The 25,476-nt window shown below is 45.2% G+C and overlaps 1 protein-coding gene across 1 annotated transcript in view; it reads right to left on the bottom strand.

Annotated features, from left to right (window-relative positions):
• LOC116352988 (kinesin heavy chain-like) overlaps positions 1-17,294 on the bottom strand; it is a 34,349-nt gene extending 17,055 nt beyond the window's left edge. The window contains 11 exon segments of the mRNA XM_031813304.1: positions 327-475; positions 3,523-3,671; positions 4,427-4,531; positions 6,037-6,161; positions 7,264-7,351; positions 9,517-9,572; positions 9,905-9,953; positions 10,267-10,371; positions 11,657-11,730; positions 13,506-13,593; positions 16,773-17,294. Of these exon segments, the coding sequence (XP_031669164.1) occupies positions 327-475; positions 3,523-3,671; positions 4,427-4,531; positions 6,037-6,161; positions 7,264-7,351; positions 9,517-9,572; positions 9,905-9,953; positions 10,267-10,371; positions 11,657-11,730; positions 13,506-13,593; positions 16,773-16,901 (1,117 nt within the window). The 5' untranslated portion in view covers positions 16,902-17,294.
• Between the last annotated feature and the right edge of the window lie 8,182 nt (positions 17,295-25,476).

The raw sequence follows: 25,476 nt of genomic DNA, 5'->3' as shown, positions 1-25,476 counted from the left end.
CCTCCAGCGGTTGAGCTCCATCTCTCTCCCTCCTCCCCATCTCCCTCCCTCCTCCCTCACGTTCCTCCAGCGGTTGAGCTCCATCTCCCTCCCTCCTCCCTCACTGTTCCTCCAGCGGTTGAGCTCCATCTCTCTCCCTCCTCCCCATCTCCCTCCCTCCTCCCTCACGTTCCTCCAGCGGTTGAGCTCCATCTCCCTCCCTCCTCCCTCACTGTTCCTCCAGCGGTTAAGCTCCATCTCCCCCCTCCCCATCTCCCTCCCTCACCGTTCCTCCAGCGTTTGAGCTCCATCTCCCTCCCTCCCCATCTCCCTCCCTCCTCCCTCACCGTTCCTCCAGCGGTTGAGTTCCATCTCCAGCCTGTGGATAACGTTCTTCAGACTCTTGTTCTTGTCTTTCTCCTTGTTGTACTTGTTCTTCCACTCCTCAGCAGTCAGCTCCAGGTTCACAGACACGGTGTTCTTGATGGTCTTGGCTCTGTGTGGAGGGTGGGACAGACACTCAGACTCCTATATCTAATCACACCCTATTCCCTATACAGCAGTGCACTACTTTGACATGGCTAATGGGCTGTAATTCATCCACTAAAGGACATTGTGGCCTCATTTACTCATCACTTTTTTCTCCACAGTATATTTTTTTGTCAGAACAGGAACAGATGGATAAACATTGAATCAACACAACTGGAGGAGGTGATCCAATAAGAAGCAGGGAGGCTCCATATTTGAAGTGGTCTGAGATCTATTGCAGGAGGTTGTCCCCTGTGAAGATGACCGGGGACTAATTAGCCCTGCTGGGTACTGTAGACCGTACAATGATGTGTAAAGTCCAACTCCTCTCAGTCTCCTCTCACAGACAGCAGTGGTGGTCACATGGGTGCAGAAAGTGCAGTGGAGCGCACCACACCATGCCGCACCACACCATGCCGCACCACACCATACCACACCATGCTGCACCACACCATGCCGCACCACACCATGCTGCACCACACCACCCCATGCCGCACCACACCACACCATGCTGCACCACACCACACCATGCTGCACCACACCACGCCGCACCACACCACATCATGCCGCACCACACCATGCCGCACCACACCACACCATGCCGCACCATACCATGCCACACCACACCACACCATGCAACACCACACCATGCCGCACCACACCACACCATGCCACACCACACCATGCCGCACCACACCACACCATGCTGCACCACACCACACCATGCCGCACCACACCATGCCATAGAATGTGCTGGAAGTCCCCTGTGTCCTCTAGCAGGGCAGCAGAGATATAATGTTCTGGAAGTCCCCTGTGTCCTCTAGCAGGGCAGCAGAGATAGAATGTTCTGGAAGTCCCCTGTGTCCTCTAGCATGGTAGCAGAGATAGAATGTGCTGGAAGTCCCCTGTGTCCTCTGGCAAGGTAGCAGAGATATAATGTTCTGGAAGTCCCCTGTGTCCTCTGGCATGGTAGCAGAGATAGAATGTGCTGGAAGTCCCCTGTGTCCTCTAGCACACAGAGCAGCCTAGGCGAACTCCCACTGTTGCTACTGTTGCTGTCCAGCCAGGAGGCAGGACCAAACCCTACAGATCAGGATTTAGGGGAGTGGATGGATGTAACACTTAGCTAAAGGTCAGAGAGATGAACAATGTCTTCATCATCTGGATAAAGATTTAGAGAAGAGGCTTGTTATGCAACCACTCAGTCAGCACTGAATAGGAGGGAAGATACTGGGAATCACCAGCTCTACTCATCATCAACAGTCAGCACTGAATAGGAGGGAAGATACTGGGAGTCACCAGCTCTACTCATCATCAACAGTCAGCACTGAATAGGAGGGAAGATACTGGGAGTCACCAGCTCTACTCATCATCAACAGTCAGCCCTGAATAGGAGGGAAGATACTGGGAATCACCAGCTCTACTCATCATCAACAGTCAGCACTGAATAGGAGGGAAGATACTGGGAGTCACCAGCTCTACTCATCATCAACAGTCAGCCCTGAATAGGAGGGAAGATACTGGGAATCACCAGCTCTACTCATCATCAACAGTCAGCCCTGAATAGGAGGGAAGATACTGGGAATCACCAGCTCTACTCATCATCAACAGTAAGCCCTGAATAGGAGGGAAGATACTGGGAACCACCAGCTCTACTCATCATCAACAGTCAGCCCTGAATAGGAGGGAAGATACTGGGAATCACTAGCTCTACTCATCATCAACAGTCAGCCCTGAATAGGAGGGAAGATACTGGGAATCACCAGCTCTACTCATCATCAACAGTCAGCCCTGAATAGGAGGGAAGATACTGGGAACCACCAGCTCTACTCATCATCAACAGTCAGCCCTGAATAGGAGGGAAGATACTGGGAATCACTAGCTCTACTCATCATCAACAGTCAGCCCTGAATAGGAGGGAAGATACTGGGAATCACTAGCTCTACTCATCATCAACAGTCAGCCCTGAATAGGAGGGAAGATACTGGGAATCACCAGCTCTACTCATCATCAACAGTCAGCCCTGAATAGGAAGGAAGATACTGGGAATCACCAGCTCTACTCATCATCAACAGTCAGCCCTGAATAGGAGGGAAGATACTGGGAATCACCAGCTCTACTCATCATCAACAGTCAGCCCTGAATAGGAGGGAAGATACTGGGAACCACCAGCTCTACTCATCATCAACAGTCAGCCCTGAATAGGAGGGAAGATACTGGGAATCACTAGCTCTACTCATCATCAACAGTCAGCCCTGAATAGGAGGGAAGATACTGGGAATCACTAGCTCTACTCATCATCAACAGTCAGCCCTGAATAGGAGGGAAGATACTGGGAATCACCAGCTCTACTTATCATCAACAGTCAGCCCTGAATAGGAGGGAAGATACTGGGAATCACCAGCTCTACTCATCATCAACAGTCACTGTCCGTCTCCTGGTGGATTAAGGACGGCCCATCTGCCATGGAGGGGCTGACCCACCTCTGTCCCAACAGGGTAGACTTATGTTAACAGTCTGCCACTAGACCAGGTAAACTGTAGAGAGGTGCTGACTCACCTCTGTCCCAACAGGGTAGACTTATGTTAACAGTCTGTCACTAGACCAGGTAAACTGTAGAGAGGTGCTGACTCACCTCTGTCCCAACAGGGTAGACTTATGTTAACAGTCTGCCACTAGACCAGGTAAACTGTAGAGAGGTGCTGACTCACCTCTGTCCCAACAGGGTAGACTTATGTTAACAGTCTGCCACTAGACCAGGTAAACTGTAGAGAGGTGCTGACCCACCTCTGTCCCAACAGGGTAGACTTATGTTAACAGTCTGTCACTAGACCAGGTAAACTGTAGAGAGGTGCTGACTCACCTCTGTCCCAACAGGGTAGACTTATGTTAACAGTCTGCCACTAGACCAGGTAAACTGTAGAGAGGTGCTGACCCACCTCTGTCCCAACAGGGTAGACTTATGTTAACAGTCTGTCACTAGACCAGGTAAACTGTAGAGAGGTGCTGACCCACCTCTGTCCGAACATGAGGGTAGACTTGGTCTCACACTCGTTGTAGATGGAGGGAGATGCACAGATGATGATGGTGGTCCTACAGTTCCCCCCTAGAGAGTCCTGCAGGATACGGGTCATCTTGCTGTCCCTGTACGGGACGTGGGTTTTCTGAAAACAAACAACACATTATTTACCCATCAGGGCCTTTCAACAGACAGCCTCATAGATAACCAGTCAGTCTCATAGATAACCAGTCAGCCTCATAGATAACCAGTCAGTCTCATAGATAACCAGTCAGTCTCATAGATAACCAGTCAGCCATCAGGACCTTTCAACAGTCAGCCTCATAGATAACCAGTCAGCCTCATAGATAACCAGACAGTCTCATAGATAACCAGTCAGTCTCATAGATAACCAGTCAGTCTCATAGATAACAAGTCAGTCTCATAGATAACAAGTCAGTCTCATAGATAACCAGAGAGTCTCATAGATAACCAGTCAGCCATCAGGGCCTTTCAACAGACAGCCTCATAGATAACCAGTCAGCCATCAGGGCCTTTCAACAGACAGTCTCATAGATAACCAGTCAGCCTCATAGATAACCAGTCAGCCATCAGGGCTTTTCAACAGACAGCCTCATAGATAACCAGACAGTCTCATAGATAACCAGTCAGCCATCAGGGCCTTTCAACAGACAGTCTCATAGATAACCAGACAGTCTCATAGATAACCAGTCAGCCATCAGGGCCAGATCAGAATAAAAACATGACCTCACTGCTGACGCATAACTTTTTTTCAGCAAAAGCACATTTTGGTTTATTGTTTTTACACAGTTTCAATGTCACATATGCAAAGTATTCAGTAATCCCTGCTGATGTCCCTATATTAAAGAGAGAAGGGTAAGATATATAGAGAGAACTCACTGTCCCCTCAGCCAGAGCAGAGATGACATTCCCCAGAGCAGAGAGGGACTTATTGATATTTTTAGCTTCGTCCAACACGGCTCCTTCAGCACCTGTCTTACTGACCTTAAAGAGACAAACAGAGAGAGAAACGACTGTCAGCAGGGGAGAGAGGCCACACAATGCAGCAGCATCTTCTAACTGACGGGTCTGGAGTTATAACACCTTATAACACAGTAATAGCACAGTTATAGTTATAACACCTTATAACACAGTAATAGCACAGTTATAGTTATAACACCTTATAACACAGTTAGAACAGGCATAACACAATTCGTTTGTTGGGAGTCTGTCTTCATGAGTCAGCAGGCGGGAGAGGACATAGGATGCTTCAGCATCTTACACCTGACTGACAAGCTGGGAGTTATAACACCTTATAACACAGTAATAGCACAGTTATAGTTATAACACAGGTATGCAGTTCTAACACACGTTATGGCGGTTCATTGGCCTCTTCATCAGACAAGCCTAGAGTTATAACACCGTTATGACAAGTTATAAACAGTTCTAACACACGTTATGGCGGTTCATTGGCCTCTTCATCAGACAAGCCTAGAGTTATAACACCGTTATGACAAGTTATAAACAGTTCTAACACACGTTATGGCGGTTCATTGGCCTCTTCATCAGACAAGCCTAGAGTTATAACACCGTTATGACAAGTTATAAACAGTTCTAACACACGTTATGGCGGTTCATTGGCCTCTTCATCAGACAAGCCTAGAGTTATAACACCGTTATGACAAGTTATAAACAGTTCTAACACACGTTATGGCGGTTCATTGGCCTCTTCATCAGACAAGCCTAGAGTTATAACACCGTTATGACAAGTTATAAACAGTTCTAACACACGTTATGGCGGTTCATTGGCCTCTTCATCAGACAAGCCTAGAGTTATAACACCGTTATGACAAGTTATAAACAGTTCTAACACACGTTATGGCGGTTCATTGGCCTCTTCATCAGACAAGCCTAGAGTTATAACACCGTTATGACAAGTTATAAACAGTTCTAACACACGTTATGGCGGTTCATTGGCCTCTTCATCAGACAAGCCTAGAGTTATAACACCGTTATGACAAGTTATAAACAGTTCTAACACACGTTATGGCGGTTCATTGGCCTCTTCATCAGACAAGCCTAGAGTTATAACACCGTTATGACAAGTTATAAACAGTTCTAACACACGTTATGGCGGTTCATTGGCCTCTTCATCAGACAAGCCTAGAGTTATAACACCGTTATGACAAGTTATAAACAGTTCTAACACACGTTATGGCGGTTCATTGGCCTCTTCATCAGACAAGCCTAGAGTTATAACACAGTTATGACAAGTTATAAACAGTTCTAACACACGTTATGGCGGTTCATTGGCCTCTTCATCAGACAAGCCTAGAGTTATAACACAGTTATGACAAGTTATAAACAGTTCTAACACACGTTATGGCGGTTCATTGGCCTCTTCATCAGACAAGCCTAGAGTTATAACACAGTTATGACAAGTTATAAACAGTTCTAACACACGTTATGGTGGTTTGTTGGGGTCTGCCTTTACCATCATACTGATTTACCTTCTCACTCCCAGCCAGATCCACCAGGTATAACTTCCCTGACAGTTTCTTCTCTGTTTCCACATTCTCTTGTTTGATGTTGATCAGGAAGATGCTGTGGCTTCTGGAACTGTGCTCATTCATGTCTATGAACAGGACAAAATACGTATATATTATAGAAGTATATATTATAGTAGTATATATTATAGAAGACGTATATATTATAGAAGAGGTATATATTATAGAAGAAGTATACATTATAGAAGAAGTATATATTATAGAAGAAGTATATATTATAGAAGAGATATATTTTAGAATAAGTATTTATTATTGAAGTAGTATATATTATTGAAGTATATATTATAGTAGAAGTATATCTAATAGAAGAGGTATATCTAATAGAAGTATATCTAATAATTATATCTTATTGAAGAAGTATATATTATAAAATAAGTATATATTTTAGAAGAAGTATATTATAGAAGTATATCTTATCAAATAAGTAAGTCTAATTGAAGTATATATTATAGAAAAATATATTTTATAGAAGAAGTATATCTAATAGAAGTATATCTAATAGAATAAGTATATCTTATTGAAGTATATATTATAAAATAAGTATATATTTTAGAAGAAGTATATATTATTGAAGAACTATATATTATAGAAGAAGTATATATTATTGAAGAACTATATTTTATTGAAGAAGTATATATTATAGTAGAAGTATATATTATAGAAGAAGTATATCTAATAGAATAAGTATTTATTATTGAAGACGTATATATTATAGAAGAAGTATATCTAATAGAATAAGTATATCTTATTGAAGAAGTATATATTATAAAATAAGTATATATTTTAGAAGAAGTATATATTATAGAAGTATATTTTATCAAATAAGTATATCTAATTAAAGTATATCTTATAGAAAAAGTATATCTTATAGAAGAAGTATATCTTACAGAAGAGGTATATATTATTGAAGAACTATATATTACAGAAGAAGTATATATTATTGAAGAACTATATATTATAGAAGAAGTATATATTATTGAAGAACTATATTTTATAGAAGTAGTATATATTATAGTAGCAATGATACCCTTCTGGAACCTTCCTAGGGAAAGTTTCCTGGCCTCTGTGCATCTGCTTGCAGGCTGGGATAGTGTTAAACACTGACAACTGTTGATCTAAGAAGGGCTTCATAAATAAATGTGATTGATTGATAGAAGAGACACAACATACTTGTCACAGCCACGTGCCGGTTGGCCTTTCCCTCATCGATGACATCCATGACTTCCTCTGGACTGGACACAAAGCGTTCTGTACAACCCTGGGACAGGATCACATCACAGCTTTAACAGGTTGGTGCCTTTTATGATTTCTATAACATTTTTTTTATTTTAACAATTAACTAGGCAAGTCAGTTAAGAACAAATTATTATTTAAAATGACAGCCTAACCCGGCCAAACCCTTCCCTAACCCGGACGACGCTGGGACAATTGTGCGCCGCCCTATGGGACTCCCGACCACGGACGGTTGTGATACAGCCCGGGATCAAACCCGAGTCTGTAGTGACGCCTCTAGCACTGCGTTGCAGTGCCTTAGACCGCTGCGCCACTCGGGAGACAGCCTTATAATAAGACATTAGATAGGCTGATACATGCTGATGGCAAGAAATAAAGCAGTATATACCTGCAGAATGTGTTACCTAACCATCTGTTCTGCTCACCTTGACATGTGTTACCTAACCATCTGTTCTGCTCACCTTGACATGTGTTACCTAACCATCTGTACTGCTCACCTTGACATGTGTTACCTAACCATCTGTTCTGCTCACCTTGACATGTGTTACCTAACCATCTGTTCTGCTCACCTTGACATGTGTTACCTAACCATCTGTTCTGCTCACCTTGACATGTGTTACCTAACCATCTGTTCTGCTCACCTTGGCATGTGTTACCTAACCATCTGTTCTGCTCACCTTGACATGTGTTACCTAACCATCTGTACTGCTCACCTTGACATGTGTTACCTAACCATCTGTACTGCTCACCTTGACATGTGTTACCTAACCATCTGTTCTGCTCACCTTGACATGTGTTACCTAACCATCTGTTCTGCTCACCTTGACATGTGTTACCTAACCATCTGTTCTGCTCACCTTGACATGTGTTACCTAACCATCTGTTCTGCTCACCTTGACATGTGTTACCTAACCATCTGTTCTGCTCACCTTGACATGTGTTACCTAACCATCTGTACTGCTCACCTTGACATGTGTTACCTAACCATCTGTACTGCTCACCTTGACATGTGTTACCTAACCATCTGTTCTGCTCACCTTGACATGTGTTACCTAACCATCTGTTCTGCTCACCTTGACATGTGTTACCTAACCATCTGTACTGCTCACCTTGACATGTGTTACCTAACCATCTGTTCTGCTCACCTTGACATGTGTTACCTAACCATCTGTTCTGCTCACCTTGACATGTGTTACCTAACCATCTGTTCTGCTCACCTTGACATGTGTTACCTAACAATCTGTTCTGCCTCACCTTGACATGTGTTACCTAACCATCTGTTCTGCTCACCTTGACATGTGTTACCTAACCATCTGTACTGCTCACCTTGACATGTGTTACCTAACCATCTGTACTGCTCACCTTGACATGTGTTACCTAACCATCTGTTCTGCTCACCTTGACATGTGTTACCTAACCATCTGTTCTGCTCACCTTGACATGTGTTACCTAACCATCTGTTCTGCTCACCTTGACATGTGTTACCTAACCATCTGTACTGCTCACCTTGACATGTGTTACCTAACCATCTGTACTGCTCACCTTGACATGTGTTACCTAACCATCTGTTCTGCTCACCTTGACATGTGTTACCTAACCATCTGTACTGCTCACCTTGACATGTGTTACCTAACCATCTGTTCTGCTCACCTTGACATGTGTTACCTAACCATCTGTTCTGCTCACCTTGACATGTGTTACCTAACCATCTGTTCTGCTCACCTTGACATGTGTTACCTAACCATCTGTACTGCTCACCTTGACATGTGTTACCTAACCATCTGTACTGCTCACCTTCACATGTGTTACCTAACCATCTGTTCTGCTCACCTTGACATGTGTTACCTAACCATCTGTACTGCTCACCTTGACATGTGTTACCTAACCATCTGTACTGCTCACCTTGACATGTGTTACCTAACCATCTGTTCTGCTCACCTTGACATGTGTTACCTAACCATCTGTACTGCTCACCTTGACATGTGTTACCTAACCATCTGTACTGCTCACCTTGACATGTGTTACCTAACCATCTGTACTGCTCACCTTGACATGTGTTACCTAACCATCTGTACTGCTCACCTTGACATGTGTTACCTAACCATCTGTACTGCTCACCTTGACATGTGTTACCTAACCATCTGTACTGCTCACCTTGACATGTGTTACCTAACCATCTGTTCTGCTCACCTTGACATAGGGAACTCTGTTCTTGTCCTCATGCACAGCCAGGTTGGTCTTCGACACTGGAAAAGAGGGAAACGAGTCATTAGGAAAGGATAGCTAGTCAGTTGTACAACTGAATGTATTCAACTGAAATGTGTCTGAATCAGAGAGGTGCAGGGGGCTGCCTTAATCGACATCCATGAGAGCAGTTGCTGTCTTGTTCTACCTTGTTCAAGAGTAGAACGCCAGATTTTTCCACCTTGCCGCCTCGGGGATTTGAACCAGTGACCTTTCAGTTACTGGCTCACCGCTCTTAACCACTAGGCTACCCCATTATGACCTGTCTAAAATGGTCTCTGCTCGTCTTCAAACGACTTCTCTTTGAAGTCCATCCAACACGAGTTCTTCTTACCATCTAGTAAGTCTCGGATCTTGTCCAGGTAGATCTCAAAATACGAGACCTGTACCAGAAAACAGGAATCAATACAGGGTACATTTTGATGACCATAGAAATGGTAGGAGGCCGTCTGCGCTCCTTAAAGGTCCTTGATACCAAATAGAATCTGTTCCAGGTGTGTAGGTATCAAAATGAGAATACTGGAAGGGATGGAGACTGACACACTGTTTAACCTCTGGATTTATTTTGATGACCAGACATCTTACATTTTGATGACCAGACATCTTGTTGATATTGATTTGATACTTGTTGAATGACTTTGTCTTTCTTATTGGGCTCTGAGGGAATAAATAAAGTTGAATTTAACAATTGAATACCTTGATGTGGAACTCGAGGTTCTCGTCCATGGAGTAGATGTGATCGAAGATGTCGTGAGCGATGCGTGGGATGATGCCCATCAGCTGGGGGTCGTGGAGCTTGCCCTGCGATGAGGAACAATACATTACATCACACTCAATACTGATTATTATCACTAAATAGTCTGGGGTCCGGGGAACTTCCCTTATAGCCAGCTGTTGTAATGCTCCGGGTGTCGTGGGTGTGGAGTCAAATGCAGGAGACAGAGAGTTCAATGCTGTGCGTCTTTTAATAGCACCAACGCACCACAGGGTGCTCACAAAAGTTACGTTCCCAAACACAGGGAATCAAAAATGTACAATGGAACAAATCACGACCAGGCACAAACACGTACCTCTACAACAGAGCCGAAGGTTACATAGAAATAATCCCGCACAACAACCAGGCGGGCCGGCTGTCTAATAAAGACAAACGAATTAAACATACACAGGTGCTACCACTAAACATACAAGGAGGGGGAGGAAAACAATCAGTGGCAGCTAATAGGCCGGTGACGACGACCGCCGAGCGCCACCCGCCCGGGAAGGGGAAAAACCCTCGGTCGGACTCGTGACAGCTGTTCTATATACACTGAATATCTACAGCGGTTCTATGTAATAGACATCTATACCCCCAAGAAGCAGCTGTTCTATATACACTGAATATCTACAGCGGTTCTATGTAATAGACATCTATACCCCCAAGAGGCAGCTGTTCTATATACACTGAATATCTACAGCGGTTCTATGTAATAGACATCTATACCCCCAAGAAGCAGCTGTTCTATATACACTGAATATCTACAGCGGTTCTATGTAATAGACATCTATACCCCCAAGAAGCAGCTGTTCTATATACACTGAATATCTACAGCGGTTCTATGTAATAGACATCTATACCCCCAAGAAGCAGCTGTTCTATATACTGTTCTCTATCTACTGCTGGCTTTAGCTGATCCTTGCTGTTCAGTGATGAAGAAACAACTGCCAGTTTATAAAACCATTAACTGCTCGAGGATAAATGCAACCTATAGCGTTGGTGGTCCAGTTCTGTAAATCACCCACACTACAGAACCATAATCTCACCCTAAATCAATTCAGTCTCAGAGAGTAATGAAATTACGCAATGAATGTCTGCCACCCTAACTGATCTGATGTGTTTTACTGCTCTTAGAAAGGCTGGACTGACTTCCAGTGAAACATCATGTCAGAAGGCTCTCTGCTGAACTGTCTGAGAATAGTCCGTTCAGTCGTCTTGGTACCGTGTTCCCAGGGCGTACTGTACCTACAACATATAGGCTGCCTTTAGATCATATATTCCCTGTCTCTGTTCATTTAGGCAGGTGCCATTACTACAGAGAATCAGGCTGACCTCCATGGTGTGGGTCTTCCCCGAGGAGGTCTGTCCATAGGCAAAGATGGTTCCATTGTATCCTCCAAGGACGTCTGTGTGAATACAATACAATACAGTTCAATTTCATTTGTCCAGAAATGTGTATTTTTGCTGTCTGGTGTTTTTTTACCAACCCGCCGGACACCACACATACACAAGGAATGTGGATCAGTCATAATAACACTTATTCTACAAGGGGAAGGACTCACCAGCTGGGGTTAGCATCCTTCAACTATCTGTCTGGGGTTAGCCTACCTTCAACAATCTGTCTGGGGTTAGCCTACCTTCAACAATCTGTCTGGGGTTAGCCTACCTTCAACAATCTGTCTGGGGTTAGCCTACCTTCAATCTGTCTGGGGTTAGCCTACCTTCAACAATCTGTCTGGGGTTAGCCTACCTTCAACAATCTGTCTGGGGTTAGCCTACCTTCAACAATCTGTCTGGGGTTAGCCTACCTTCAACAATCTGTCTGGGGTTAGCATCCTTCAACAATCTGTCTGGGGTTAGCATCCTTCAACAATCTGTCTGGGGTTAGCCTACCTTCAACAATCTGTCTGGGGTTTAGCATCCTTCAACAATCTGTCTGGGGTTAGCCTAGTTTCAACAATCTGTCTGGGGTTAGCATCCTTCAACAATCTGTCTGGGGTTAGCCTACTTTCAACAATCTGTCTGTGGTTAGCATCCTTCAACAATCTGTCTGGGGTTAGCCTACTTTCAACAATCTGTCTGGGGTTAGCATCCTTCAACAATCTGTCTGGGGTTAGCCTACCTTCAACAATCTGTCTGGGGTTAGCCTACCTTCAACTTTCTGTCTGGGGTTAGCCTACCTTCAACCATCTGTCTGGGGTTAGCCTACCTTCAACAATCTGTCTGGGGTTAGCCTATCTTCAACTATCTGTCTGGGGTTAGCCTACCTTCAACAATCTGTCTGGGGTTAGCATCCTTCAACTATCTGTCTGGGGTTAGCATCCTTCAACAATCTGTCTGGGGTTAGCATCCTTCAACAATCTGTCTTGGGTTAGCCTACGTTCAACAATCTGTCTGGGGTTAGCATCCTTCAACAATCTGTCTGGGGTTAGCCTACCTTCAACAATCTGTCTGGGGTTAGCATCCTTCAACAATCTGTCTGGGGTCAGCCTACCTTCAACAATCTGTCTGGGGTTAGCATCCTTCAACAATCTGTCTGAGGTTAGCATCCTTCAACAATCTGTCTGGGGTTAGCATCCTTCAACAATCTCTCTGGGGTTAGCATCCTTCAACTATCTGTCTGGGGTTAGCCTAACTTCAACAATCTGTCTGGGGTTAGCATCCTTCAACAATCTGTCTGGGGTTAGCCTACCTTCAACAATCTGTCTGGGGTTAGCATCCTTCAACAATCTGTCTGGGGTTAGCCTACCTTCAACAATCTGTCTGGGGTTAGCCTACCTTCAACAATCGGTCTGGGGTTAGCATCCTTCAACAATCTGTCTGGGGTTAGCCTACCTTCAACAATCTGTCTGGGGTTAGCCTACCTTCAACAATCTGTCTGGGGTTAGCATCCTTCAACAATCTGTCTGAGGTTAGCCTACCTTCAACAATCTGTTTGGGGTTAGCCTACCTTCAACAATCTGTCTGGGGTTAGCCTACCTTTAACAATCTGTTTGGGGTTAGTCTACCTTTAACAATCTGTTTGGGGTTAGTCTACCTTCAAAATCTGTTTGGGGTTCACCTACTTTCAACAATAAGTTTGGGGTTAACCTACCTTTAACAATAAGTTTGGGGTTAACCTACCTTTAACAATCTGTTTGGGGTTAACCTACCTTTAACAATCTGTTTGGGGTTAACTTACCTTTAACAATCTGTTTTGCACAGGCATCGTAGACCTGCTCCTGGGCTGTATTGGGAGGCAGGACGCGGTCAAAGACATACGGTTTACCCTGTCCAGAACAGACAAAATGCACAGTGATTACAGAGCTCTATGGGAAAGAGGTAATGGGTAAATACCACCTCGTACTTTATTCTCTCTAACAACACTCTGTTAATGGTAATCAATCATCAATAGCAGAGCTTGTGAATGGTAATCAATAATCAATAGCGTAGTTTGTGAATGGTAATAAATAGTCAATAGCAGTGCTTGTGAATGGTAATCAATAATCAATAGCGGAGTTTGTGAATGGTAATAAATATTCAATAGCAGAGTTTGTGAATGGTAATCAATATTCAATAGCAGAGCTTGTGAATGGTAATCAATCAACAATACCAGAGCTTGTGAATGGTAATCAATCATCAATACCAGAGCTTGTGAATGGTAATCAATCATCAATAGCAGAGATTGTGAATGGTAATCAATCATCAATACCAGAGCTTGTGAATGATAATTAATAATCAATACCAGAGCTTGTGAATGATAATTAATAATCAATAGCAGAGCTTGTGAGACAATTACAATAGAGCTACAAGCAGCAGGTTTAATCAACACAATCCAGCCTGGTCTATGGGAACGGACACAACACAAGACAACCAGCCTGTCAGCAGCTGAGCTATCTGTCTGTAGACTACAGGAGAATGAGGAGATGCCTGTACCAGCTGAGCTGTCTGTCTGCAGGCTGCAGGAGAATGCATTGATGTCTGTAACAGCTAGCAGGCCTACTGCTTTAAACAGAGGCTTCTGTTCTTTCTCTGGAACTAAAGTGATTGATGTGAGATCTCATAGGCCTTCATAATACACAACTGCATTAGGCCTCAATTTCATATTATATTAGGTAAATATGTGGTATACAGTGTACTTCCTTAACACACACACACACACACTGACACAATGTTTCATTATGATGGCAGGCAACCTTATGCATAATACATAAACACTGAACGGGTGTTGAGCAAGGGGAGGAGCTTAATGACGAGATACTGTTTACAGACAGACAAGCTATTGTGATGAGAACTCTGTAGAACCTTCTGTATAGAAGACATTTTAATAAGATGCTGCCCATGAGCATGCAAAAAAAGACCCTTTAGCTCTTATCTAGATGTTTTGTAAGAATCTATGTCGACACTTGCTCCTCGAGCGTCTTATTCCAAATTCATGGGCATTAATATGGAATTGTTCCCCCCTTTACTGCTGTAACAGCCTCTCCACTCTTCTGGGAAGGCTTTCCACTAGATGTTGGAACATTACTGCTTTAACAGCCTCTCCACTCTTCTGGGAAGGTTTTCCACTAGATGTTGGAACATTAGTGCTGTAACAGCCTCTCCACTCTTCTGGGAAGGTTTTCCACTAGATGTTGGAACATTAGTGAGGTCGGGTACTGTTGTTGGGTGAATAGGACTGGCTCGCAGTCAGCGTTTCAATTCATCCCAAAGGTGTTTGACGGGGTTGAGGTCAGGGCACTGTGCAAGCCAGTCAAGTTCTTCCACACCATCTCGACAAACCATTTCTGTATCGACCTTGCTTTGTGCACGGTGGCATTGTCTTGCTGAAATAGGAAAGGGCCTTCCCCAAACTGTTGCCACAAAGTTGGAAGCAAAGGATCATCTAGAAGGTCATTGTATGCTGTAGCGTTAAGATTTTCCTTCAATGGAACTAAGGGGCCTAGTCCGCTGCATGAAAAACAGCCCCAGACCATAATTCCTCCTCCACCAAACTTTACAGTTGGCACTATGCATTCGGGCAGGTAGTGTTCTCCTGGCATCCGCCAAACCCAGATTTGTCAGTCGTGCTGCCAGATGGTGAAGCGTGATTCATCACCCCAGAGAACGCGTTTCCACTGCTCCAGAGTCCAATGGCGGCGAGCTTTACACCACTCCAGCCGAGGCATGGCATTGCAGATGTTGATCTTAGGCTTGTGTGCGGCTGCTCGCCTCAGCGGTTCCGTTATGATAGCTTGTGTGGCCTACCACTTCGCGGCTGAGCGGTTCCGTTCTGATAGCTTGTGTGGCCGACCACTTCGCGGCTGAGCTGCTGTTGCTCATAGATGTTTCCACTTCACAATAAAAGGACTTCCAGTTGACCGGGGCAGCTCCACTAGGGAATAAATTTGACCAACTGACTTGTCGGAAAGGTGGCATCCTATGATGGTGCCACATTGAAAGTCACTGAGCTCTTCAGTAAGGCCATTCTACTGCCAAATGATTTCTTATGAAGATTGCACGGCTGTGTGTTCGATTTTATACACCTGTCAGCAACATGTGCGGCTGAAATAGCTGAATCCATTATTTGGAAGGGATGTCCACATACACTATATATACAAATGTATCTTGATTGGGCAGGTGATGGGCACACACAGCGTAAGGCTGGAGAAGTCTATATGACTCCCTTGCCACTAGCTGAAAACCTGAAATCCATTGACATCAATTTAACAGGCTTGCCACTTTTAAAATGGTAACATTAAATAAATCCTATTAGATCCAATCAAAACGTTCAAAGGTATAGGCTGCGTGTGCTTTGTAGTTAGTAGAATGAGAGGAAATGCCTTATATGGTGTTTATTTTCCTTTAATGAGTGCTTCCATTCACCACAGGTGACAGAGAAGGACAGTATGTTAGCCACCTGGAATCTGCCACCTCAGCAGAGTGAATACCGCATAACAGCAGTGTCAAAGTACAATCTGTCTCTTTGGCAACAGCCTCGGGTCCCTGTCTCTCTCTGGCAACAGCCCCGGGTCCCTGTCTCTCTCTGGCAACAGCCTCGGGTCCCTGTCTCTCTCTGGCAACAGCCCCGGGTCCCTGTCTCTCTCTGGCAACAGCCTCGGGTCCCTGTCTCTCTCTGGCAACAGCCCCGGGTCCCTGTCTGACAACAATTCTCAGGCCATCAGCTGCAGCGCAACACAATCAAAACATGTAGGCTACCAACAAATGCTCTGCAGGGGGTCACAAACATTTTTTGGAATGTTTGTGGAAGTTGCCACATACATCTTTTTAAAAACAAAAATCCATAGGCTACAATCCAATGTGCTGCGTGTAAAGATTGTCAATAAATTGGGCGCTCTCTATTGCAAATGCTCACTGCATTGCACATTGCGTTTTGCTAGTGTTTGAGTCGTCTAGTTGTGGCAACAATAGACCTACACAAGCAACGTTATATTCAGAAGATAAATTAACTATTAGATGCAGCACTTACAGTTATAATCACGGTGTCGTCTTCTTTGAATTTGGGGATGTATTTGTCTCCTCTTGTTATTTCGGATTCATTTAGTGGCCTGAATCGGCACATTACTTTCACGCCGTATTCGGCTGCAGCATCCGCCATGGTTGCGTTCTATCCAGGCAAGCAGATATCCAGATCAACTTTGATCCGCGGATGGTTTTTATCTGTTGAATGATTGTAAGTAAACCAACGCGTCCTTCACTCAAAGTGCCCCTATTTCGCTACGCCACGGGCATTTAGTTGAGACAGATTCCGATCAGAATGAAAATTATTGGATGAAACAATGATAAAAATCCTACAAAAATATAATTTACAAAGAGATAGGTAAAGGTAAAGCCTATCCTTCAGAAGAGACGAGTGCCGCGGAGTTGAGAAACCCCCGCATCGTACTGCACGTTGCTCTGCGCTCTTCTCTTCCACACTGCATCAGCATCAGCACCACTCCCCTTCCTCCTCCCCCCTCCCTCTGGGCTGGAGCCCAGCATCTCGCTGCTCGATATAACAGCTAGAGGTCAGTGTTTAACTAAAGGAAATGAATCGTTTCAAATGTGAAATTCTATTGCCCATCAATGGAGAAAAAAAACTACTACCTGCAACTAATTGCAATATATTTAAATTCCTTTTGATAGAATGTGATGATTGGATGTGCATGAACGTTTAAAACAGTATCATGTGTATCAACACATAAAAGGTTCAATAAGAGTGCACTTAAATGCCAAATAATTCAAGTAGGAGTGAACAGTTTTTACTATCTTAAAACATCTGTGCAACATTGTTCAAATGTTACATCACTGTATGACCTGTCATGTTTACAATATTTACACAATAAAAAACGGCTGCTTACATGAAATAGACAACGCCAAACAATGAGAAAACATGGGACTTCACACTATTTGTCCTAGCACCCACAATGCAACAAATGACATCAAATGCACAACACACTTTACAAAGTAGTCTACTTTTGTAAAGTACACACACACACACACACACACACACACACACACACACACACATTAGTGAGAAAACTTAGTTACATGTGGAAAAACCAACACTGACAACAGCAACATGTTAAAAACACACAAATAAAGACTCAAAGAGCAAGCAAGGGTAAGAAAAACAGCACACACACACACACACACACACACACACACACACCTCCAAAAATAAAACACACACACACGTGTGAATAAATTGTGCTGCACTGACCATTTGACCGACAACAGAAAGGTAAAAGTGAAAAGACATTATACAACATGGGGTTTGAACACGAGACTGACTGGGTCTCTCGGTCATTGCACAAGGGCAGAATGAACTTCACGTGTTCTCTTAACTGCTCTCAAGAGTATTTGTGAAAAGCTTCATTAAAAAGCATGAATACTTTTCTAGAAGTAGAGTGAAATACTTTTCTGTCTGGAGTGAATTACAGTTGATCCATCTAGACATGGTTTGTAATATGAACGGTTACACAGATCATTTTTTTATTTTTTTAAAAGATTGACGTTCTGAAGTTGATTTAATGATTTATGATGTAACTTATTTGAATTGCACACAACACGCTGTAGTGAATATAACAAGTCTGTTTTCAATGGGGCAATAAAAAGCATCCAAATCTCATCAGCACAAAACGTAGTGAAGCCGTTCTATATGCAGACAGTCTCCGATTAACACACTTCTATTGGAATTGTATTCAGTAGTGATTTCTCCACTAAACAACCCCATGACAGCACCCGGCCTGAAGGCCCAAACCGACAGGGCCCGGCCTGAAGGCCCAAACCGACAGGGCTCGGCCTGAAGTCCCAAACCGACAGGGCTCGGACTGAAGTCCCAAACCGTCAGGGCTCGGCCTGAAGGCCCAAACCGACAGGGCTCGGCCTGAAGTACCAAACCGACAGGGCTCGGCCTGAAGGCCCAAACCAACACTTCTTTCTTTCCATACTAATATGACATACTGCCCATTATCCATTTGAAACGTTTCTTCTATCCTTTAAACTATTATTGTACTTATCTGCACTGATTTTAATGAATCATTTAGGTCGTTAAAAGTTGATTCTGAATTATTATTATTTTTTCAAAGATCGCATGCTGCCTAAATATATAGTGAAGCCTTTTCAGACCTTATGCTTATAAATAAGCATGGTCCCCAGAGACTGGAGATACGCAACCTTAACTTTCTGGAAGGAGGCAGTCAATGACCTCTTCAGGACATGATCTACTGTAACAAACACTACAGAAGAGATAGCTAGCAGAAGGGAAAAACACAGTAGTACACAACGTCAAGGGATCCAAAAAGAACACATTTCAAATCAAACTGGAAAACAGTCAGGTTAATGGCTAAACTGAATACAGCATATAGGCTATTTCTGTGTAAAATAAACACGTAAGGCTTTGAGTTTATAACTCTCGGTTGTATTATTGCCATCTAGAATATTGTAAAGCTTAAAATAAATATGAAATACTGTACATAAATAATTTATAACAAATAAACTACACATAAGGCCCCTAAATTGTAGGATGAAATCTTTTCCACCATTTTACCTCAGGCAGTTAGTGTTATTTTCACAATCCACTCTTACGTCATAGTAACATACGGCATCTATGCTTGTGGTTGGTTACGCGATCTAAAGCTATAGCTGTGTGATAAAATTATGACACTATTTGAAAATGATATTAAGAAAAATATCAAAAACATCAAAAATAAATGTAAATGATGCAAAAACAGCTGACTGGTATTTGACAACAGTCTGTGGTTTTAGTAGGTTGAGATCCTGGAATTAGAAGGATGTTTCATTCCAGTCATCCTTTTTCTCTGGTAACCGTAGAAACAGAAAGACTTTCAGCTGGTAAAGTTCACTCTGTTTTTAAAACACATAAAATGAACAAACACTTAGTGGTGTTGAAGTGAAGCCCGTTTCTCCTGGGTCTGGATTCAGAAAGCGTCTCAGAGTTGGGGGTGCTGAACTAGGATCAGTCTCGCCCCTCTTAGACCTGATTCTACTGCCTGTGATGATCTAGTAGCAGGCCCCCATCTGTATATGTCATCTTATTCATTATAATATTAAAAGTGAAACTGATCTGTGATCAGCACTCCTACTCCTCGAATGCTTTCTGAATACAGACCCTGCTGGTCAAGCCAATAAACAGCAGGTCTATAACATCCCCATATAAAAGCTTCCGGCTGGATCTCGTCTTTACATGTCCCTTTGCATACAGTCAGAATGACAGTGTGTGTTGAAGAAAAACCAGGACATCGGTGCCCTTCTGCTGCTGCTGCTTTGTACAATACAAGTTCACATGTGCATTATTAAGTATGTTGTACATCACCAGTGTACAATATTTACATACGTTTCTTAATATTCATGAAATCTTCCGTATTACCTATATACATATTGAAAATGTATCAGAAATATTTGGACTGTCTATTTTCTTTCAAATGTAGTATTTTTCTTCTATTTATCAGTTGGTTTTTTAAATATGTTATTCTAGAAAAAATAGTTGTCATTCAGCTAGCTGTAGACACATTACAACCGTTGGTTTTTACAGTTGAAATTCAAAACTGTAATATTTGTGTTTGGCTTTTCCAGGACTTTCAATGTCAGTCAGCTACGGAGGTCGTGGGACGATAATGTACCACTACTATCCATATTGTAGCACCTGGTTGGAGTTCAAAGGTCGCGGCGGGGCGGTCTGAACCGTTGTTCCAAGGCTGGGCACTGGCTAGATACTGGACTGTCATTAGCTGACCAAACACATTCAATGTTATCTGGAGATCTTTCTCCTCTTGGGCTTGGGCAGCTTCACCTGTCTGTCTCTGGAAGGGATCTGATGGACCTGAGGACAGAGAAGACATAATACATTAATGGATGACCAGGGCTCTAATTTAACTGGGTGGTTCCAGCCCTGAATGCCGATTGGCCGACAGTCGTGGTATAATCAGACTGTATACCCAGGTATGACATTTATTTTTACTGCTCTAATTACGTTGGTAACCAGTTTATAATATCAATAAGGCACCTCGGGGGTTTGTGGTATATGGCCAATATACCACGGCTAAGGGCTGTATCCAGGCTCTCCACGTTGCGTCATGCCTAAGAACAGTCCTTAGCCGGGGTATAGTGGCCCATATCACACCCCTGGGGCCTTATTGCTTAAATGGAACCCTAACATTTAAATAACATTTAACTTTTAGCCTTAACCCAAAACCTAACTTTTAGCCTTAACCCAAACCCTAACTTTTAGCCTTAACCCAAACCCTAACATTTAAATAACATTTAACTTTTAGCCTTAGCCCAAACCCTAACTTTTAGCCTTAACCCAAACCCTAACTTTTAGCCTTAACCCAAACCCTAACATTTAAATAACATTTAACTTTTAGCCTTAACCCAAACCCTAACATTTAAATAACATTTAACTTTTAGCCTTAGCCCAAACCCTAACTTTTAGCCTTAGCCCAAACCCTAACTTTTAGCCTTAACCCAAACCCTAACATTTAAATAACATTTAACTTTTAGCCTTAGCCCAAACCCAAACTTTTAGCCTTAGCCTTAGCCCAAACCCTAACTTTTAGCCTTAGCCCAAACCCTAACTTTTAGCCTTAGCCCAAACCCTAACTTTTAGCCTTAACCCAAACCCTAACTTTTAGCCTTAGCCCAAACCCTAACTTTTAGCCTTAACCCAAACCCTAACATTTAAATAACATTTAACTTTTAGCCTTAACCCAAACCCTAACATTTAAATAACATTTAACTTTTAGCCTTAGCCCAAACCCTAACTTTTAGCCTTAGCCCAAACCCTAACTTTTAGCCTTAGCCCAAACCCTAACTTTTAGCCTTAACCCAAACCCTAACTTTTAGCCTTAACCCAAACCCTAACTTTTAGCCTTAACCCAAACCCTAACTTTTAGCCTTAACCCAAACCCTAACTTTTAGCCTTAACCCAAACCCTAACTTTTAGCCTTAACTTTTAACCCTAACCTAAGGACAGAGAAGACAATAGAAGATGTATTAATAGCAACCAAACAACCCAGTCTCTGTTGGCTTGTGCGGGTAGTAGTGTACATTCTACAGTGTTTAATAGCACCTGAGTTCAGACAGAACTCCACAGACATCCTAATCTGACTAAGCTGTCCTCTTTTCCACTCAAAGTGTCTGGTTTCATATTTCGCATGTCTGAATTCAGAGGAAAGGCAGCAAGATGCATTAACAGCACAGTGAATCCTTTTCAAATTGAAATGTGGTGCTGGTTGAGGGGTTGTTGCAGCTTGTTTATGTAATCCTCTGACTGGGGTGTGTGTGTGTGTGAGGTGTCTCCCGGCTGACACAGAGACAGCCCTTTGATCAACAGTGGCTGTAGTCTTAGTTCTGCTCAGCTTAGCCTGGGGGACAGTCTAGAGAGAAGGAGGGGAGAGAGAGAGAAGGAGGGCAGAGGGAGAGAGGTAGAGGGGCAGAGGGAGAGAGGTAGAGGGGCAGAGGGAGAGAGAAGGAGGGCAGAGGGAGAGAGGAGGAGGGGCAGAGGGAGAGAGAAGGAGGGCCAGAGGGAGAGAGAAGGAGGGCCAGAGGGAGAGAGAAGGAGGGCAGAGGGAGAGAGGAGGAGGGGAGAGGGAGAGAGGAGGAGGGGAGGGAGACAGAGGGGCAGAGGGAGAGGAGGGAGACAGAGGGGCAGAGGGAGAGAGAAGGAGGGCAGAGGGAGAGAAGAGGAGGGGAGGGAGACAGAGGGGCAGAGGGAGAGGAGGGAGACAGAGGGGCAGAGGGAGAGGAGGGAGACAGAGGGGCAGAGGGAGAGAGAAGGAGGGCAGAGGGAGAGAGGAGGAGGGGCAGAGGGAGAGAGAAGGAGGGCAGAGGGAGAGAGAAGGAGGGCAGAGGGAGAGAGAAGGAGGGCAGAGGGAGAGGGAGAGAAGAGGAGGGGAGGGAGACAGAGGGGCAGAGGGAGAGGAGGGAGACAGAGGGGCAGAGGGAGAGAGAATGAGGGCAGAGGGAGAGAGGTAGAGGGGCAGAGGGAGAGAGAAGGAGGGCAGAGGGAGAGAAGAGGAGGGGAGGGAGACAGAGGGGCAGAGGGAGAGGAGGGAGACAGAGGGGCAGAGGGAGAGAGAAGGAGGGCAGAGGGAGAGAGAAGGAGGGCAGAGGGAGAGGGAGGGAGACAGAGGGGCAGAGGGAGAGGAGGGAGACAGAGGGGCAGAGGGAGAGAGAAGGAGGGCAGAGGGAGAGAGGTAGAGGGGCAGAGGGAGAGAAGAGGAGAGGAGGGAGACAGAGGGGCAGAGGGAGAGAGAAGGAGGGCAGAGGGAGAGAGGAGGAGGGGCAGAGGGAGAGAGAAGGAGGGCAGAGGGAGAGAGAAGGAGGGCAGAGGGAGAGAGAAGGAGGGCAGAGGGAGAGAGAAGGAGGGCAGAGGGAGAGAGAAGGAGGGCAGAGGGAGAGAGAAGGAGGGCAGAGGGAGAGAGAAGGAGGGCAGAGGGAGAGAGAAGGAGGGCAGAGGGAGAGAGAAGGAGGGCAGAGGGAGAGAGAAGGAGGGCAGAGGGAGAGAGAAGGAGGGCAGAGAGAGAGAGAAGGAGGGCAGAGAGAGAGAGGAGGGCAGAGAGAGAGAGGAGGGCAGAGAGAGAGAGAAGGAGGGCAGAGAGAGAGAGAGAAGGAGGGCAGAGAGAGAGAGAGATGGAGGGCAGAGAGAGAGATGGAGGGCAGAGAGAGAGATGGAGGGCAGAGAGAGAGAGGAGGGCAGAGAGAGAGATGGAGGGCAGAGAGAGGAAGGAGGGCAGAGGAAGAAAGGAGGGCAAAGGAAGAGAGGTAGAGGGGCAGAGGGGAGAGAGGTAGAGGGACAGAGGGAGAGAGGTAGAGGGGCAGAGGGAGAGAGGTAGAGGGGGCAGAGGGAGAGAGGTAGAGGGGCAGAGGGAGAGAGGTAGAGGGGCAGAGGGAGAGAGGTAGAGGGAGAGAGGTAGAGGGGCAGAGGGAGAGAGGTAGAGGGGCAGAGGGAGAGAGGTAGAGGGGCAGAGGGAGAGAGGTAGAGGGGCAGAGGGAGAGAGGTAGAGGGGCAGAGGAGAGAGGTAGAGGGGCAGAGGGAGAGAGGTAGAGGGGCAGAGGGAGAGAGGTAGAGGGGCAGAGGGAGAGAGAAGGAGGGCAGAGGGGAGAGAGGTAGAGGGGCAGAGGGAGAGAGAAGGAGGGCAGAGGGAGAGAGGGTAGAGGGGCAGAGGGAGAGGAAGGAGGCAGAGGAGAGAAGGAGGCAGAGGGAGAGAGAAGGAGGGCAGAGGGAGAGAGAAGGAGGGCAGAGGGAGAGAGAAGGAGGGCAGAGGGAGAGAGAAGGAGGGGAGGGAGACAGAGGAGAGGCCATCTGGGAGAGCATGGTGTTCTAATCTTTCTAGATGGTACTAGTATACTCACAGTCCCTGACATCTTGTCCAGCTCACTCATGGCCTCATGTATAGCAGCTTCTAAATGATTATTCAACTTCCCAGCTCTGTTGGGAACAATGAAAACAAAATCATGTCTCAGAAACATCAATAAGTCCATACCTAAACACTCAGCATTTTCTTTTCGCTTTGGACAAAAACATAAATAGATTTGTTCAACTCTGCCTCCTGCCACGCAGGGATAAAGTATGCAATATAACATGAGCTGTAAGCAATGACACTGACTGGTCCAGGTACATTTTACAGAACATTGAGGGAGAAGAGCTAAGGTAAGCGCTGTGTGTGTGTGTGTGTGTGTGTGAGTGAGTGAGTGAGTGAGTGAGTGAGTGAGTGAGTGAGTGAGAGAACAGGTGCAGTGGAGGAGGTTTTTCATCATCAGGGGGTAATGACGAGCCAGCCAGGGCAGCATCAGGAGTAATGACTAGCCAGCCAGGGCATCCAGGGGGTAATGACTAGCCAGCCAGGGCATCCTGGGGGTAATGACTAGCCAGCCAGGGCATCCAGGGGGTAATGACTAGCCAGCCAGGGCATCCAGGGGGTAATGACTAGCCAGCCAGGGCAACACCAGGGGGTAATGACTAGGCCAGCCAGGGCAGCATCAGGAGTAATGACTAGCCAGCCAGGGCATCATCAGGAGTAATGACTAGCCAGCCAGGGCAACACCAGGGGGTAATGACTAGGCCAGCCAGGGCATCCAGGGGGTAATGACTAGCCAGCCAGGGAAACATCAGGGGGTAATGACTAGCCAGCCAGGGCAACACCAGGGGGTAATGACTAGCCAGCCAGGGCAACACCAGGGGGTAATGACGAGCCAGCCAGGGCATCATCAGGGGTAATGACGAGCCAGCCAGGGCATCATCAGGAGTAATGACTAGCCAGCCAGGGCAACACCAGGGGGTAATGACTAGGCCAGCCAGGGCATCATCAGGAGTAATGACTAGCCAGCCAGGGCATCATCAGGAGTAATGACTAGCCAGCCAGGGCATCCAGGGGGTAATGACTAGCCAGCCAGGGCAACACCAGGGGGTAATGACTAGCCAGCCAGGGAAACACCAGGGGGTAATGACTAGCCAGCCAGGGAAACACCAGGGGGTAATGACTAGCCAGCCAGGGAAACACCAGGGGGTAATGACTAGCCAGCCAGGGCAACACCAGGGGGTAATGACTAGCCAGCCAGGGCATCATCCGGGGTAATGACTAGCCAGCCAGGGCATCATCAGGGGTAATGACTAGCCAGCCAGGGCATCATCAGGGGTAATGACTAGCCAGCCAGGGCATCATCAGGGG

Source organism: Oncorhynchus kisutch, unplaced genomic scaffold (genome assembly GCF_002021735.2).
Source record: "Oncorhynchus kisutch isolate 150728-3 unplaced genomic scaffold, Okis_V2 Okis05a-Okis16b_hom, whole genome shotgun sequence".
NCBI classification, from domain to species: Eukaryota; Metazoa; Chordata; class Actinopteri; order Salmoniformes; family Salmonidae; genus Oncorhynchus; species Oncorhynchus kisutch.
This window is presented reverse-complemented; position numbering and strand designations above follow the sequence as displayed.